The following is a 19,754-nucleotide window of genomic DNA, read 5'->3' as shown; positions in this document are numbered from 1 at the left end:
CATTTATTTTTCAACATGTGAGACGGTTTTAACTTCACATCCAAACTGAAGTAAAGGCAACAATAGTCTCGTGTTCACTGAGGTCTTTGATATTTGGGCAGCAAGATGGATCAAAGGACATTTGAGCAAGCAGCAACTTACACTGAACAGTCCAGCAAAAACAAACATTCAGTTCAAACACCTTCTAGCAGCAATTTCCCAACAATGTTATGTGTGTTCTATGTTCATTGCGTGCTCAGAGAAAGTAAAGCTAAACATTTTGATACCAGCACTCTGAACCTGTCAGGTTTAGAAACTTGGCCGTCATCCCACTACATACACCCAAGCAGTGGTGGGATGTTTTAAAGTGCAAGTACTTTGTTCCTGTCCTAAGTACATTATTCATATGTACTTCACTTCAGTAGATTTTTTTCATGTACATTTCACTTTTACTCCATGACATATATGTCTGCTCCACTACATTTCACATGGCATTGTGTTACTTTATAACATATGGTATTTTTAAAACGAATCACTAGAGAGGGGAGATTGATCCACTGACCCAATCACAGCTGGTAGTTAGACCCGCCTCCTGCAGCAGCAGTATACCTGGTGAAGAAACACCACCACCAAGACTCTGCCATAATGATTTAGCATTATAGGGAATAGCAAACACTGAGCGAGTTTGAATCTTGTGCGTATAATTAAAAACTACTTTTACTCAAGTAAAAAAGTAAATATGGTATATTTACTTTTACCTGAGAACATTTTGTCTATTTATTTTAACCTTTTCTTAAGTGAAATGTTAGAGATCTTCCTCCACCCCTGCTCCAAACACTGACCTTAGCCTTAACCCTGAAGCTTAGGGTTGGTTCTATAAATTTAAGTTAGTCACAGAAAACCTTAATCAGCCCCTTTAAAGGAAATGAGAATGAGATGATGTTCTCTGTGAGGAGGAGTCCCCCTCCTTCTATCGCTGAGGACATTGGTTCCCCTGGAGCCATACAAATCATACACGCACAAAAACGCACACACTCAGCAGAGACAGAGGGAAAAGCACGAGCCCATGGGGAGGGGGGGTTGCGCACATTCACGCGCACGGTCACGCGGCGGTCTGTGACTACTGCTCCTCAGCTCTTCAGGCGCTGATGCGCGGCGTGCCCGACTGACACGCCTTGTTGTGTATCTCCACCCATCAGCCACGGGAGGAAATCACACTCAATTCCAGGCGTGTCATTAGAAAAACTGCACCACCCAGCCGGCATTATAAATTGGTATTGAAAAGGAGAAAGAGATCGCGAGTGGATGTTGGAGTGAATTTGTAGCCTGCTTTGCATAATGTGATTTTTTTTTTTGCAACAAGTATCAGGAAATGGATCTTTCCATTTAGCCATGCGCAAATTAGTGTTAAATTGGGATGATTGCCGGATTGAGCGCATGTGCCTTACAGTGAAATGAATCACAGTAATCCTATAATAGATTTTAGTGGGATGGCTATATGGCTCCTACAGCAAATATATGAATCCCCATGGAACTATTAAGCCTATAGGCTATTTTATCCTGCCATAGAAAAACATTATTTACGATGAAGTATCTCTCTCTCTTTCTCTCTCTCTCTCTCTCTCTCTCTCTCTCTCTCTCTCTCTCTCTCTCTCTCTCTCTCTCTCTCTCTCTCTCTCTCTCTCTCTCTCTCTGTGAATTACTCATCGGTGGTACTACGGGAGATGACGTCATTTACTTTTACCTCACACTGACTGGAACATGAACGCTGCAGCTTGACATCAGATGATATCACGATAACAAATAGATCCATAGCCCTTAGTGATGCTGATGAACTGGAGCTTATATAAAAGTAGAAATAAACAAATAGTCGGTTATTATAGATTGTGTTGCTTTATCACAATTGACTCTGAGAAAAGTTTCGAGGATTTTTTTTTAATGTTTTGTTGCATTTCTCCCATATCCCACTGCTGGATCATTTCATTTTCTTCCAAATGGTAGATGTGTGGGTTTCATTTCTAGGAATCAGCAGCAGCGCTGTTAGTGTGTAAAACCCTCATGAAGGGTGACAAACCTGCGGGGCTGCCTGATGTGATGGTTATTCAGATGATATGGGTATGACGCTGTGATTTTGGAAGATACAGGATAGCCCCCCCTCACCCTTCTTCCAGGTCCTATTCCAGTTGTGGATATGGCTGCCGCCGCGGGTGCTGCGTAACAGCCCTGTGCACCGGAGCCATCCATAATGAGAGAGAGGGAGGGAAGAGAGAGAGAGAGAGAGAGAGAGAGAGAGAGAGAGAGAGAGAGAGAGAGAGAGAGAGAGAGAGAGAGAGAGATATGCAAGCAATAGGGGGAGGGGTGAAAAAGGGAGAGAGGAGGAGTGTGTGTGTGTGTGTGTATGTGTGTGTGTGGATAGTAGCCTGTACCACCGGGCTGTGCTGCCTCTGCCCGAGGAGCGCACACACATACTCACTCGCTCTCTCTCTCTCTTACATACACTCACACACACTGAAGGATAGTGTGTGAGCCAGCCAGTCAGAGTGAGTGTGTGAGCCATGTTGGATGTGAATGAACGGGAGGAGAGATGCTGCTGCTGCCGCCCCGCTCCTAACGCTCAGACCTCCAGCTCCACGGACCACAGCGGGTAGATGCCAACTCTCCAGGCCGACGGAGAGACGGGGGAGCCTGGGGGAAGGTGTCGGGCGGTGCCGGCGGCAGAGAGAGAGAAGAGAGAAGTGACGGGAGAGAAGGCAAGGCGAGAAGGTGAAAGAGAATAGGCAGAGGAGGAAGAAGGAGAAAGGAGGAGTGAGACAGAGAAAGGAAGAGACTAAATGGCTGCACCGCTACCGGGCTTCACCCCGCTGCTGCTCTCGTCTTTGGCACTCCACCTGCTTCTTCTCGGCCCTTTGTTCGCCCTCACCCCGGGGACGAGGAACACAGGAGGGGCTTCCAACCCATGGACCCCCGGCCTGTGCTACCGAGACGCCGGTAAAGTCAGCCAGGAGCAACAGCGGTGCGAGGGAGCAAGGGGGGCGCCGAGGGGCAGCTGGGATCTCCGCCCGCGCAGGTGCACCGTAGAGCGGACTGAGGGATGCTCTGGAGCGCAGCGCGCAGGAGAGACGCCGGCAGGATATCACCGGGATGATGGGGCGAGGAAGGAGAGACTGAAACGTATTGGGACGGTTTGGGGGAGTGGAGACGGTCCACCGGCATCAGCACCCCCACCGCCACCTCCTCCTCCCCACCCAGGTGGCTCAGATGGCGTCGGCTCAGGGGAGGGAGAGGAGAGAGGGAGAATCGGGAGGAAGGGCGTTGTTTCCCCCCTCGCTTCACCTGCTTTCACCTCGTCGCCGGTTCTGAGCGGCAAAAAACGGGCAGTACAAAGGACTGGAGCGGGTGCGCCACGGTGGCCGGCGTCGAGGCCACACCTCGCTAAGCGTGGCGCCGCAGGAGCCTTTGTGCACGCCTCTGGCCTGCGCGGGGCACCCGGAAGTGGCGGGGGGAGATGGGGAGAGGGGTCGGAGAGGGCTCCTGAGGTGATCTTTGGAACATGCCGGTCCCCGACACGTGAGCATCACTACCGGTCCTCACCGCCCCTCTCTGCCAACAGCCCCTCACCGGGCCCCCCATCAACCAGTTGCTCGTGTTGCATTCATGCTCTTTCTGGATACAGCTCGCCACGTGCTGAGGCTTTAAACTTCACCTTTACATGTAATCCCTGTTTCACCAAGGATTCCGACTGTAATCGGAGATCACATTTGGACCACGTGTGTCATTTTCCAGCTTGTGATTCCTCTCAGACCGGCTGCACACAGGAAATTGAGCCATATCCAGGTTACAGGAACGGCAACAACAACAAGGCTGATGATGGGGGCTCAGCCAGCGTGGACAGCAGGGCCAATAATTGTTCTCATTTGGGTAGGCACAATGTTATCGATCCCAGCAGCGACAGAGAGGGGGGGGGTGATAGCTGTTTGACTGGGTGCACGAGGGATAAGGAGGAGAGAAGAGGGGAAGATGATGATGATAGGAACAGGTGTAGAACAGTGATTAACCCCGGTACCAGGGGGCACCCAGAGGGTTGTGGGCCCCCTCTACATGATGCAAAAGCTGGATATAAATATGCCAGTATTTGGGATGAGGGGAGGGATGATAAGAAAGAGGAGATGTGTGGAGGAGGGATGAACCAAGGCAACAAACAGGTTCATTTATCTAATTATCCCTGTAATGATTTGGCTTTTCCAAATTTCCCCCCAAACCTATGTAGGGCTGATAATGAGCCACGGCATGGGAAATCAGCACCAGAAAGAGGGCAGGGCAGCCAAACCCAGGGAGGGAGCAGGGGCTTTCCCGGTGGTTGCAGCATTTGTTTGGACAGAACAGAAATGGGGGATGGATATTTAGCTGAGTTTATGGTCCCAGAGGGAGGCATAGCTCAGAGGAATCTCCCCATCCAGACGCACAGCCAATATCTGGATATTGCCTCAAAATACCCTGTCCCTGTTCCCAGTTCACCCACTCATGATTATACAGAAAGTGCAAAAGTATCCCAACCCCCTCACCTGTCTGCTGAAACAGGGACAGCAACTTCTAAGATAGAGCCTGCCAGTGACTCAGGCTTTTTCTCGCCTGCTGAGTTTTCCATTAAATCTCCAAGTGCTGTGTCAGCCCCGTCTCGCTCTGCAGCTGCAATCAAACCACGTCTTCTCCGGAAAGCAAATCTGACCACATGGTACAATGACTCTCAAAGTCAACCTCATCCCCTGCCTGCGGAGAACGTGATTTCAGCACATTGGACAGCTCCCTTGGACTCTGTGCGCGTGTTTCTCTGGAGCAAATTCAACAGCAACAGCAACAACAACAACAACGAAGAGATAGATGGAAACGATCCTGAATCCGAGATGGAAACATTACAGTGGCTTGGTCAAGAACAGCAGCAGGACCAGTGGGAGAGGGTCCAAACAGGGTGCCCCGACAGCCTCTCAACCGACTGTTCATCCACCGAGCGCAAGGACCGGGCACATGTGCAATTAAAATCCGGTAAGCAAGTGCCATTAGAGCTTGAAAATGTCAGACAGTCAGATAGGCAGCAGATGGGGGCCGAGGGGGAGAAGGATGGAGAGTGGGAGGGAGAGGGCGCAGAGGGGTCCGCTGCTGTTGCTGCTGCTACTGGGGGAGGAAAATTACAGGTGGGGGAGGGCGAGAGAGAGGCGCGGCTGATGGGAGGGAAAGATCCAGGGGGAGAGGAGGAGGAGGGTTGGGAGAGAGGAAAAACAAAGGCAAGCCAGGCAGAGGAGAGAGAGGCAGGGGAAGGGAAGGGTCAGGGTAGGGGCAGTAGCACCACCGGCATCACACAGCCAGATAGGGAAAGAGAGAAGAAAGAGAGCCAGGCGGATGAAAGCCAAGCAGGGGGAGAGGTGGAGAGGGAGGAAGAGCGTGAAGGGAGGCACAGCTCAAGGGGAGAGCGGAGTCTGGAACGGCTGATAGTAATAGCAGATGATGAAACCTTGCAGGGAGATAGGCAGAGAAAGATGCTGATGCCGTGGCCTCGCTCTCGACGCGCGGCCAACAGACACCCCCATTTCTCCCTGTATAACTTCCAAGTACAAGTGGCTGAGAACCAGCCACCCGGCACCTCAGTCATTGTCATGTCCGCCATAGACCAAGATGCAGGAGATGCAGGCAGAGTGAGCTACGCAATTGCCCCGCTGATGAACAGTCGCTCGTCTGACTATTTCCACATCCACCCAGACACAGGTCTCATCACCACCACTCAGATTCTTGACAGAGAACACATGGATCTGCATTACTTCCGGGTCACAGCGACTGATTCTGGCTCCCCTCGCCTTTCTGGCACCACAATGGTGGCCATTACTGTTTCAGATCGGAATGACCATTCTCCTATATTTGAACAGACAGAGTACAGGGAGACAATCAGGGAGAATGTGGAGGAAGGCTATCCCATCTTACAGCTTCGAGCAACAGATTCAGACTCCCCATCCAATGCTAATATTCGTTACCGGTTTGTTGGTGACAAAGTTGTAATAGCACGATCGGCCTTTGAGATTGACCCCCGCTCTGGCCTCATCACAACCCGTGGGGCAGTGGACCGGGAATTAAATGAGCATTACACTCTCAGTGTGGAGGCCAGCGACCAAGGGAAGGACCCGGGCCCACGCTCCGCCAACGTCAAAGTTTTCATCACCGTGCTGGATGAAAATGACAATGTGCCACAGTTCAGTGAAAAGCGCTATGTGGTGGCAGTGAAAGAGGATGTGAGACCTCACACTGACATCCTCCGTGTCAGTGCCACAGACCGTGACAAGGACAGTAACGCTGCTGTTCACTATAATATCATCAGTGGTAACAGTCGTGGCCAGTTTTCCATTGACAGTGTCACCGGCGAGATCCAGGTGGTGGCCCCACTAGACTACGAGTCTGAACGGGAGTATACCCTGCGTGTCCGTGCACAGGACAATGGCCGGCCACCTCTCTCAAACAACACTGGGATTGTGAGTGTACAGGTGACAGATGTCAATGACAACCCCCCAATCTTTGTTTCGACACCATTCCAGGCGTCTGTGCTCGAGAGCGCCCCCGTTGGTAGCTCTATCCTCCACATCCAGGCCATCGATACAGATTCTGCTGATAACGCCCGTCTGGAGTACAGGTTAACTGGCACCAGCTCTGACACGCCATTCACCATCAACTCTGCAACAGGATGGGTAACTGTCAGCTCCATCCTCGACCGAGAATCAGTAGAGCACTATTTCTTTGGCGTAGAAGCCAGGGATTATGGCATGCCGCCTCTTTCTGCTACGGCAAGCGTTACAATCACAGTGATGGATGTTAACGACAACCGCCCTGAGTTCGTCCAGAAGGAGTACTATTCCCGTCTGAATGAGGATGCTGTGGTTGGTACCAGTGTAGGGACGGTCACAGCTGTGGACCGCGATGTCAACAGTGCAGTGACTTATCAGATAACAGGAGGAAACACCAGAAACCGCTTTGCCATCAGCACAGCGGGAGGGTCTGGACTTCTCACTTTAGCCCTCCCGCTGGACTACAAACAGGAGCGGCGTTATGTTCTGACAGTCACCGCCTCAGACCGCACGCTGCACGACACCTGTCAAGTGCACATCAACATCACAGATGCCAATACACATCGGCCTGTATTCCAGAGCGCCCACTACTCTGTTAGTGTGAATGAGGACCGGCCACCTGGAAGCACTGTGGTTGTGATCAGTGCCACCGATGATGATGTGGGTGAAAATGCTCGAATTACATACTTTCTTGAGGATAATATCCCGCAATTCCGCATTGACCCATCCACAGGGGCCATAACACTCCAGGCAGAGCTCGATTATGAGGACCAAATGACCTACACGTTGGCCATAACAGCTAAAGACAATGGCATCCCACAGAAATCTGACACTACATATGTTGAGGTGAATGTCAATGATGTGAACGACAACTCACCTCAGTTCCTCAGCCCCCGGTATCAGGGAACAGTGAGTGAGGATGCCCCTCCTTTCACCAGTGTCCTCCAAATCTCAGCCACTGACCGCGACGCACACGCCAATGGACGTGTTCAGTACACCTTCCAAAACGGCGAGGACGGTGATGGAGATTTCACCATTGAACCCACTTCTGGGATTGTGCGATCTGTCAGGCGTCTGGACCGTGAGAGTGTGCCATTCTATGAACTCACCGCCTATGCCGTGGATCGTGGCATTCCGCCTCAGCGGACCCCTGTCCACATCCAGGTAACAATTCTGGATGTGAACGACAATGCCCCTGTTTTCCCAGCTGATGACTTTGAAGTTCTAGTGAAGGAGAACAGTGCAGTGGGCTCTGTGGTGGCCCAGATCACAGCCACTGACCCGGACGAGGGCACACACGCTCAGATCATGTACCAGATTGTGGAGGGTAACATCCCTGAAATCTTCCAGATGGACATCTTTTCTGGGGAGCTCACTTCACTCATCGATCTTGACTACGAGACCCGCAATGAATATGTCATCGTGGTCCAGGCCACCTCAGCCCCTTTGGTCAGCAGGGCCACTGTACGGATCCGATTGTTGGACCAGAATGACAACGAGCCCACGCTACAGGACTTTCAAATCATTTTCAACAACTTCGTGTCCAACCGGTCCAACAGTTTCCCCAGCGGGGTGATCGGGAGGGTACCCGCCCACGACCCTGATGTGTCAGACAGGCTGTACTACACCATCGACCGGGGGAACGAGCTTCACCTGCTGCTCCTGAATCACACCAGTGGAGAGATCCGACTGAGCCGAAAACTGGATAACAACAGACCTCTGGTGGCCCCCATGGTGATCACCGTCACGGGTAAGAGACCATGGAGGGGAAAATTGAGAGTGTGTGTGTGTGTGTGAGTGTGTGTAGTCAGTGTAGATTCACCTGTAGCTTTATTGACTGTAACAAATACTGTGAAGATAAGGACTCTGAGTCTACAGGTTTGTTTGTGAGAGAGAAAGGAGACTGATAAGGCTTGATGATTTTTGGTTGAGTTCCGGGCTTGCTTCTGCCTTTTCTTTTTTTGTCTTTTTCTCTTGACTTGTTTGCATGAATGAGTTTTTTTTTTATTCAAAACACATTCTGCAGATTGTGTGTGTGAGAGAAAGACGATTTAATGAGGGGAGGGAGAGAGATGAATAATATTAGATTTGTTACCTAGGTGTAGTAAATCTACTACCTGCACAGTCCCGTAAGGAGCTCATTTGACTGTGAGCATCTGACTGTGAGGGTGACAGAGGTGTTACTTACGTGAGATTCACTTGGAAGCACGTGAAACAAAATGATTGGATATATGTTAATGATGACTTGGCATCTTAAAGCACAGAAAAAAGGATGAGGGGGAAAAAGGGTAATGCTTAGTATGTGTTTGTGGATGTTTCTGTGAGAAGGATGACAGTAGAGAGAAGGAAGGAAATATGTAAGAGGAAGAAACAGATTCAATACATGTTTCAGTTTGAAGGCACTGTGAGATAAGTCAGGGTAATTAGTAGTGTTTTTCTCAATCAAATTATCATTCAGCATAATGCCAGTTTATGAGATATGCTGCTGTACCAGTACCAGTACCAGTCACATTGATTGATTGAAAGATGATCTGAGTGAAGTGCAATCCAAGTTGCATAAGTATCTGAGATATATGCTGTCACTGGCTGTTAGATGTTTCATTCGGTTGTATCAGTACCTCGGTGATGTATTTATTCTTAACGATAACTAAAATGTATATTTTCTAACCCCATCAAAGTAATTTAAAATCTGAACTAAGTCCTTACCGATGCAAACTTCAAATAATCTCAGTTACTCTTTGTACACAACAGGTGATTTCAATATCAATGCTACTAAACAGCAGTAACAAACGAGATAAGCAGCTATTAGTACCTCTGCCAATGAGGTAATGTTTTCATACTGTTTGTCTGCAGGATTACACAAAAACTACTGAATTTGAAACTTGTTGAAAGGTTGTAGTACAAGCTAATGAACAATCAGTTATCTTTTGGAGCAGATTTCATTCAGTGTATGGATTCAAGAATATGTTTTCCCTTTCTTTAACTTTGCGGAAGGCCGTTTTTCTAAATCTTAGATAATTTTCAAGAAAAAATGGAGAGATCTTTATGAAACAAATTAAGCAGGTGAGGGGTGATGATATCAATGAACAGGGGAGAATTGGTACGGATCCAAATAATGATCTTGATGAATCTGATCTCTAAACACGTAAATGCAATATTATGATAAAGTGGCCATTCAGCCTTGGCAGATGTGTGTGCTCTCCGAGTGCCCTTCTAGTTTGCAAATGCGATATATTTCCTAATGAAATGGGACAGTGTAAACTCACAGCACATTATGGAGAGGAACACAGTTTGATTTTCCAGGAAAATGTCATTTTACCCAGAAAAATCAAGTTTTACAGGATCCGTCATCTTATCTTAACTGGCAAGCTTCAACAGCATTATGACGAGCTGTTGTGCTGTTCATGTCATACACTGAGTAATTACTGAATAATTAATTAAAAGAATTTCTTGGCTCAATGTTAAATTCATATTACAAGTTGCTTTGAGACTATGTCAGCAACACAAGGAAATAATCATATCTCTTTTTCCCCCGTCCAATGAGTAGGCCTATGTTTATTTAAGAAACAGTACCTTGACATTTGAAGTAAAACTTGAATAATTTCTATTGTAATTTATTTATTTAGATGTATTTTGCTGCTTATTTATTTGCATTTCCAGGCTTCAGCTTTAGGATAAAGGCTTCTTAAAAGCTCCACAGACCTCTTTGCTGTCAATGATCAAAGCTTTAGAAGACAAATAAGGGAAAAGAAAAAACCGAGAGCAGCATGGTCGCTTTGAAGGCGTGGTTAGTGCGGCTTGTATTCTGTCAGGAAGCTGTAATGGATGAGAGCTGGCATGGGACTGTGTGTGACCTGCTACCCTATTTACATTGAGTGAGGCAGTGAGGGAAGGAGGGAACCAGGGAGTAAGTGAGTGAGGGAGTCAGTGGGAGCGAATTGAGTCGGTGAGGCACCCATCAAGTGAGTGAAGTCAGATTCCAAATAAAGTAAATGAATAAGTTAGTGAGTAAGTGACAAAGACAACGTTTACATAGACACCAATATCAAGATGTTATCTGATTACACAAACGCACGCACCAAAACACACACACACACACACACACACACACACACACACACACACACACACACACACAGACAGACACACACACATACAGGGGTGGAAACAATACAATAATAAGAAATATAGAAACAATATAGTAAAAATCATACCAATAATTGATCAGAGCCATGAATCCTGTATCATTAGTCAGACAGAAACAGGCCGATGTATTGCGTAATTATATTTATTCAATGATACAATAGAACATGATATGAGATTATAAATAATGAAATAATATGATAAGAATTATTTACATTATTTACTTTTTTTGCATGGATAACATGCACAAAGGAGGGGTGGGGGTGAAAGATTTGTTTTTGGAGGAAAGGTAACTCAACAAACGCTATGGGAATGTATTACTTGTTTGTGTTTCCTCTTTAAGACCTTTTCCAGAATAAAAACTGTGTGAGTGAGCGAGTGAAGAAGAGAGTGCGTGAGAACGTGTGCATTAGTGTGCATGTTTGTGTGAGTGTGTCTGCATACATTTAACTGTATGTATGTACTTTTGTGTTTGCCACTTTGTCACCTTTCTCACTCTTACTCTTAGCCTCTCTCTCTCTCTCTCTCTCTCTCTCTCTCTCTCTCTCTCTTTCTCTCTCTCTCTCTCTCTCTCTCTCTCTCTCTCTCTGTGTGTTCTCTCTCAACCTCGACCGCTCGCTCGTTCCCCCTCCTCTCTCAGTCCTCTGCTCCAGGATTTGACAGTTATGAGATTATAATGAAACAACAGTCACCTAGAGTCAGGCTCGGAGCACTGCTGTCACTTTCATTGTGTGCTGTGTGTTATCTGGGACTACTCGTCCCTCCTCTAACCATCACTTTCTTCCTCTCCTTTATCCTGCCCGTCTGTGGATGCTCAGATGGATGGCTGAATTAATATTTCTCTTTTATTCCTCGAATTTCTCTCTCTTCTTTTTCCTCATCCTGCTTTCCATTTCTTCTCTATTCCCATCTGCCTTCCTTTTTTTCTCCTTCTCCTGCTTTCTCTTCACCCAATGCCACTGTATATTATTTAGTCATATGATGTTTCCTCTTTCTTTTTTCCTCCTTTTCCCTCCATCCACACTCAGTAATCCATTCTTCTCTGCTCAACTCTTTCCCTTCACATGGTACTTCCCTGTATTCCTCACAAAACTCTCACAGGCTGTTTCTCTTCACTGGCCTATTCCTTTCAACCCTGCTCCTCCTTCTGTCTCTCCCCTCTCCTGGTTTCTTCTCTCCTTATTTGAGTTTGTATGAATTCACGAGTTTGTTGTGTATTTGTGTGTGTTTCTGCAGACGTGCACACGTCTGACTTGTGTTTGTGTGTTTGAACAATACTTCCTTGTTGCGCATAGATTTTCTCTGTGCATGATTTGTGCTTGCACATAGTCTTGTGTCATGTGTGTTCATAAATGTGTGTGTGTGTTTGTGTGTGTGCACTCTCAGGTGGTTTAAAGCATTGCACTTGAGAGTGTATTCATGTCTATTCAATGAATAATATCTATGCATGCCAGAGAGTGCTGGGACTCCGCTTTTCCTTTTTGTCTGCCTCTCTTGCTTTCTTGCTTCCTCACTCTTTCACATTTTCTTCCCTCGCTTCCTCTCTTTGTCTCCCATTTCCAATCTTCTCTACTACTCTCCATCTCTTCTTTCTCTCTGTTGTCTCTGTGGTAGTTTTAGTTCCAGGCTATTGATTCTCAGGATAATTCCCATATTTATGGAGCATAGAGTGTGTTGCCAGGAGTTAAAGCACACACACACATAAACACACATGACGCTGGCTTTAGGATCAGCTGTTTGAGTTAAGTCATGAAAAAAGTAATTCCAGGTTGACATCCCCAACAACATTAGCTCATGGTGCCCTTGAGCAAAGTAATGCTGCTTGAGTGTCTGTCAGAAAAGATCATGGTCGTAGAGGCAAACTCCAAGATGTCAATGTGTGAAGCATTTTGAATGGAAAAGAAAACATGTCCATCACTAGACTTCCCTTAGTCGATGAAGGTTGAAATAACAACTCTGTGGTGTGAGTCCGTCTCTATGACATGTGGGAAATCATACAATAAAATGAATGATGGCTGGATTCCACTTCGATGCTTCAGTTTCAGGGTTGAGGTGTTGTTGAGGGATCATCGATGTTTTACATCGGCAAAGGAGGTCATGTTATGTTTTATTTGCTATCTTGTCTTTTTTTCCAGGATTATGCAAAAATATAGTTTATTGAAACTTGGTGAAAGGATGCGATATAGGCTAGGAAGGAAGGAACCCATCCAATGTTGAGCAGATTAAACTAAGTAGCTGGATCCAGGAATTACTTGTCACACCTAAAAAATATTTGTCAAGAAATTATGCTGAGAAATAATGCGGAGACATTAGCTAAAGAAATCAGGCATATGTAGAGGACTGATATCTATGAGTGTGTGCAATTTGTTTGAGCTTGATTTGAAATTTACTGTTGGTCCTTGGCAGATTAATGCACTTTACCGTTTCTAGAAAGTAATATGTACTTATGTTACTAGGTCAACCTGTCAAATCACAGCACCAGGCTGTTATACCATATCTTATAATGCTCTCTAGTAACGTGAAGCTCTGCTCGGCTCCGTAGACCTGACAAATCTACATAAAAATATACATCCACAAGTGAAGTCGAGAGCAGAGGGTGTGTTATGTGAACCCTGAGAGATGGAGACATTGTGGATCACCACCAGCCTCAGGTCATCTACTGCCTATACGGGTCAAACACCATCTCCTCACCCTCCCTCACATTTAGTAGTTGCACACACAGTTTCACAGTTATAAGCTGGTGGATTTTCAGGTTGGATACTTTTAGTTATCGCTACTGTTTGAGGGATAGAGTGGATTTATCAGAACTTTTCACAAGCAAGGGTCTTCAGTATGATTTAAGGGCTTGAGTTGAAATTTATTGGATGTTGAGGAGAAATGAATGGACATTGAGTGAAGCAGTTTTTTCTTTCTCTCTTTCTTCTCTCTTTTTTTCTTTTCTTGTCTTTCTCGAGGGAAGGGTGAGGGTGGGTGGAAGAATCTGAGTAAAACGCTGCATGATTAGAGGTGTGGTTCGATTAGAGACGGGTTTGGGCTTGGACCTGCTCTTGAATCAAAGTTAACTAGTAAACTTAATTTGTTGAAAGAACAACATATACAAGAGGCTAAACTGCTCAGAATAACTGGAGAGTTAGTGATAATTCTGTGTTTAATGTTACGCAATGGCATCTGATATTTCGTAAACAAGAATATTGATTAACCAAGCTTTAAAAAAACTTTTAAACAGGATTTAACATCATTTTTACATTTATTATACTGGTGTATTGTTCCTGTATGGCATTATGTGAAACTAGCAGTTTATTTGTGAGTTGTACGTATTTGCTTTTTAATCCTGACTGTGACCTCCTTATTTCCTCTAAGATATTTTAATTAACAGAAATAAACACAGTTCACACAAATAAAAGGGTTAAAAATGGAAATAAAGCCAGATAAATGTACATACTGCTTTACTCTATGTATGTCATGGCTAATTGCCACAGGTCAGTGCCCCATGAATTAAACTCACTGATGTTAAACAGTACCAGCGAACGTACATGGGCGAGTACACTGATGCTTCCTTCATGTGTGAGGCGGCTAAAGCATTTAGATGTGGGTCAACTGAGAAAGGTCAAAACCCAAGGGGGTAAAATGTTATGAATTATGCAATTTTTATCATCATTATAATTTAACTCCTAATACATTTACATTACAAGTACAAAGTACTAGGGTTGAGCAATGAAAAAATAACAATAATTATCATAATATAATTGTTATTAATAAGAAATATGACAAAAGTTCAATATATAATGATATACTGTTTATGTATTGTGCAAGCACAGTGAGGTATGATGTATGTAATTCTTGTACCTCAGATTTGTCAAACGTTTAGCTGTTTATTAAGTGTTAGTTATTTAAAACCACCACTTTCAGGAGTAAAAATATAAATAATAAATACAAATAATTTGATAATTATTGATGATAACTGATACAAAAAATGTATATGCATGTCCATATCACAGCCAACCACTGCCCTTACAAGTACAAGACAAGATGTAAAATGAGGCAAGAGCCTATATTACTCAGTTGTTTTACATAAACACATATATGACATGTGTGTATACATAGACCATACCCACACAAACCCACAACACTTGTTACAGCTCACTTAGCAGCCACGGTGACTTATATACTGTCCACTTTGCTGACCAACCACAATGTAGCAGCTTCACTATAAGAAGTTTTTAACCGGCCCTCTAGAATCTATTAGTCCTCACCTTAAACCTGTCTGGGACCACAATGCATCAGCCGCCTGTCAGTAGCTAAATGGTTCCCGTGGAGCAGAGAAGGCTGTGGAGTTTGACAAATACTCTTACAAATCTGCTTATTTCATAAACTTAAATTCAGTTGGATGGCTGTGGTTGTTGGCTAGTTGTGTTGTAAGCAGCAGCGCCCCTTGCTGCTTTGTATGAGATTGTAATGAGTGTGGCCAGTGTTTCTGTGAAAGATCCAGGATCTGTTTCAATCTGTGTGTAAGAACAGTAATCTGATGTCATGCAGTGGGTTGTAGCTCAGTGAAGACCAGAGATATGAGGCTGAGGAGCCCCATTTCCCCGACAATACAGCCCCATGACACGGTTCAGTACTTACGACAAGAAAAAGCTTGTGTTAAAGGCAAAGGGAACCTCAAAGCTTAAGTAGATGGATTCTGTTATGTTATGCAAATGGGTAAAGTGAAACAGGCAGTTATAGTGAGATATCAGAGTGACAGTTAAACTCAGTGATAAGGATTTGTTAGATCCTCACTCGAGTGTCATTGACTGTAAATGCCAAGCGGCAGTCGAGCAGTCGTCGTCATCGGGGAGCGGTGGTTTGAGTGAGAGGACGGCTGCTGGCTCACAGTGATAAATAAGGCAGCATGGGGGAATTCTGTGGCAGTGGGAATCCAGGCACGGTGGGCAATCCACCATTGAATATTATGACAGAAGTTTTCAAGGGACTTGAGAGCATAACAAATTTGTGTTCCCTGCTGAAAGCTTTGCAGCAGAAATGTTCAGGTTCCCCACTGAGAGAAACCCCTGGCCCTGAATGTCTTTCTCGCACCTCTTCTCTTTGTCGCCTACAGTCGTACTCAGCAAGCTAACATGAAAAATGTGAACACTTAAAACCTTCAAATATTACTACTGACAAATAATGATAATGACCAAACATATGAGCTGCATGAAGCTTCTGTGATGGTGAATTTAAGCTCCTACCTCAAAATATATTTGAGATTTCCTCCACTGACCCTTTCAGTCCAGGCTTTATGCTCACATACAACTTTATGCTCACTCCTTTTTTTTCTTTACTGACTGTCTCAGTTTTACTTTTGACTCTTTGAATCGCCAGGAAGCACCAGAGCACAAGGTTCTCTTTATGTAGCCTGACGATGTAACACTCAGTTGTATTATGCAGGCAGAGTCTGGTTTTACCTCGGATGGCGTATTTCCGCCTGCATAATGGATTACAAAAAAAAATATTCTACCTCTCCACCGCAGAAAGTTTCACCACAAACTACCTTTACACTTAGTTGGAATCATGATATAATGAATGTTTGTGCTAAATGTCACACATTGGAGAAACGCTGCGCATCCTCTCTTTTGCCTCGCTCCAGCAGAGTGCAGGATGCTTGTCACTTTGCCTGTTTCTTTAATTAGGAAGGCTGACATTCATCCATTATATTCACATGGCTGGATGAGTTCTCTGGAAGAAAAGAGGGCAACAGTAACAGCAAGACAACTGCACCAAATGAGGAGGACAAACTGCCTCTGGGATCCGGCTAATGGCACCGGGACACCGTTCACCTTTTACTAAAAATAAAGTTTTGATCCTTTATTTCATCGTTACTGACAAAACAGGATAATAAGTCAAAAACGTCCTCTGCAGGCACATTTTATTTTTAGTATGCCATTAGATTTACAGTCATTAGAAGAAAGAAACGAGATACAAAATGTATGAGAAAACAAAGTGCATTCCAGACTTCAAGACGTGGAGCGAAGGTTTATGACCAAAGAGTCAAGTCTCTTCACCTCTCAGACAGCCAAGAGCCAAGTGGTCGATGGTAATTGGATATAAAAGTATTTCAATAATAACATTTTAACGATTTGTTTGCTCTGGACTGAAGAAAGTCCAGAGGAAGTTACAGGAGGCAGTGGAAATATGGAAAGATCCTTTACAGCCGGGAACTTCTACTCTACGTTTAGCGTCGTAGCATCAATAAATAATTTCCACATTAGCGTCACAGCATTACCATGATTATTGTAAACAAACAAAATCCGGACAGTATTTCTTCCTTTGCGATGCATTTGAGCTGTTAGACTTCAGGCTGGAGTTGATTAGTCGGTTTCATTTTGTCAGAAGTTTGTGTTCATGGCTGTTAATCTTGAAGAATGTGGCTTTTAAGGTACAACATGGGTTTAGTACCTCTACCAAGGAGGTTATGTTTTCATCTGTGTTTGTTTGTTTGCAGGATTATGTAAATATTACTGCGCAGACCCATTACATTTTGTTGTACAGCCAGATGAAAGGTGTTTAGGGATCTGGTGCAGCTTGATAGCATTTAAGGGGACTGTTGGGCCTTGGCAAATTCCACGTGTGTGAATACGAGGTGTAGAAAGTCACATTTTGAAGGGTTCCTCTTTAACGTAACACCCCCCAAAAGTGGCTAAGACACAGCTGTCCTTCAATGTTCGGGTTGCAACACATTTGGACCGTTTGCTTCCATCAGTATCCCTCAGTTTACTGTGTCCTGGTCACTTGATAAGTGGATCATACTGGCAATCCCATAACATATCGTGTGACAGTGTTAGGTCTGTGAGCTCATCATCAACAACTGGTAAATGTATTCAATAAAATGTGATTTGGGGTTTATCACAGTTTGTTGCAGAAAGTTACATGAAGGCTTAACAACCTCCACATCCTCAGGTTTTTGGGGAATAAGGTCTGACTGTTGGTTGGTACCGTTATGATCAGGTTTCTTCTCTTTCCAATTGGATCTGTTTTGAATTGGGGCCATTTGACCCTTATTTATCTTGAATATGGCACGATGAGCAGTTATCAACCTTAACTGAACAGTAGTATGACTGTTGTTTTTCTACACATGTTCTAAGAGTCATTTTGCATTGGTGGGGAATATTATCTCAATACTGTCACATGATTCAAATGATTCATTCCCCAATTTCTTATACAGCTTTACCACTCTGAGCATTTTCCCCTCAATTTCCATCTTTCATAACTTTGAATGCTAACCATTTAATTCTGGATTTGGTTCAGTATTTGCATGCTGTGTCTGTGTGTGTGTGTGTGTGTGTGTGTGTGTGTGTGTGTGTGTGTGTGTGTGTGTGTGTTTGACTGATTAGCATACACAAGTAAACATCACAAGAGTCCTTTTGGCTGCTCAGATACCATCCGCACTGAGCAGACCATTACTGCTGCACCATTACCGCCCCACAGGAGCAATTGTTTGGAAAAATTTAATTTGGGATCTTTCAGGCAACAGAACGTCCTCCCAGTGACAGAGGCGGTGGAAGCTGCTGCAGCCACACCCAGCCCCAGGTGCTGGAGCGATACACAAGAGAGAATACTCAACCCTGTCATGTTATACCCCCCACCCCCCGAAATATCAAATTATTAAACATAAAATCAACAATGTCTCATAGCAGATAAGGTGAAAACGTGTTTGCAGTGCCTATGGACAAAAATTAGCTTATTTTTCAAGTTTTCCACAGAAACTTATTGGTTGCACATTTATTAGACAAGCTTCAGCAGTAGTACAAACAGATGCCGGGTGGAGGATGGTCACTGCAACAAACAGCTGCCAACTGATGCCATGATGGAGTGGTGTTACTCTGTGGATTTGTTCACATTACAATAGACATGAGGGTGTGTGTGAGTGTGATATGGACTCAGAGTCTCTACATGTGAGAGGGCTTTTTGTGGCCAGTATTTGTGGAAGTTAAGTGTATCTGGTTTAATGTAAAGGATTAGTGCTTCTGTTGTAAAAGGATGGTTTAAAGCATTAAGTTGGTGAGGCTGCCAGTGTGTGTGCGTGTGTGTGTGTGTGTGTGTGTGTGTGTGTGTGTGTGTGTGTGTGTGTGTGTGTGTGTGTGTGTGTGTGTGTGTGTGTGTGTGTGTGTGTGTGTGTGTGTGTGTGTGTGTGTGTGTGTGTGTGTGTGTGTGTGTGTGTGTGTGTGTTAGTTGCCTTATTTGTCTTCTCTGTTCTACTTTGCACTGAGTAAAGCGAGTGCCCAGACCTCAGGGCAGAAAGGCTTTAAAAAATAAACAGAGCAGCAGAAATCAGCTGTCAAGCCAGTGCCCAACCTCTGTGTGTGTATGTGTGTGTCTGTGCGTGTTTTGTAATGATGCGTACACAATTTTGTTAACGCTTCTCCATTTATTTGTCCTTACTGTATGTAAGTTCCACTTGGGCAGTTCCTGCAGTTACTCTAGGGTTTGGTATCGATACTGTTGAAATAGTAGAAACGCAACTTTTTTCACTAAAGAACACAAAGTGAGGGACAAGGATAAGAATGGCTTTTTATTGCTGAGAAATTTAACTTGAAATGTGAACCGTTTAAAGTATACTTACCTTAAATGTACCAATATAAATATGTGCAAAACTCTAAACAAATTGAAATAACAAAACCACACAAATGTGCTGCCGGAGCCATGCAGCGTGTGTTGCCATGCACCGGACTTCAGTGTAATGTTAACTAGACATGTTTGGTGATTTTTATGTTACTTGTAAGCAGGGAAACTATGTCAGTACATAGCTCAGGCACCACAATGAGGCACAGGAATCTGTGTTAGATCTGGTGCGGGAGGTACTGGCCGTGTAGGAACCGGTGCCAATTTGGTACTGAACCCTATTACTCTCTCGCTGGAGCTTCCAGTCTTTATGTTCATTTTTCATCTTCTTCATCAGCTTGTTTGTATTTGAAAAAGGTCGTTGTTTGCTCAGTGGCTACTGTGCTTGTTTTACTTTTTCGACCAGAAGGCATCTTGTGCTGCTGAGAA

The 19,754-nt window shown here is 44.8% G+C and overlaps 1 protein-coding gene across 1 annotated transcript in view; it reads left to right on the top strand.

The window, feature by feature from the left end:
- The first annotated feature begins 2,795 nt into the window (after positions 1-2,795).
- Positions 2,796-19,754, top strand: part of celsr3 (cadherin, EGF LAG seven-pass G-type receptor 3) — a 98,383-nt gene continuing 81,424 nt past the window's right edge. The window contains exon 1 of the mRNA XM_053425164.1: positions 2,796-8,331. Coding sequence (XP_053281139.1) covers positions 2,811-8,331 — 5,521 coding nt within the window. The 5' untranslated portion in view covers positions 2,796-2,810. The remainder of the gene's footprint in view (positions 8,332-19,754) is intronic.

The sequence above is a fragment of the Pleuronectes platessa genome, chromosome 6, assembly GCF_947347685.1.
Source record: "Pleuronectes platessa chromosome 6, fPlePla1.1, whole genome shotgun sequence".
NCBI lineage: Eukaryota > Metazoa > Chordata > Actinopteri > Pleuronectiformes > Pleuronectidae > Pleuronectes > Pleuronectes platessa.
Note: the sequence above shows the minus strand (reverse complement) of the source record. Positions and strands in the feature narration are given on the sequence as shown.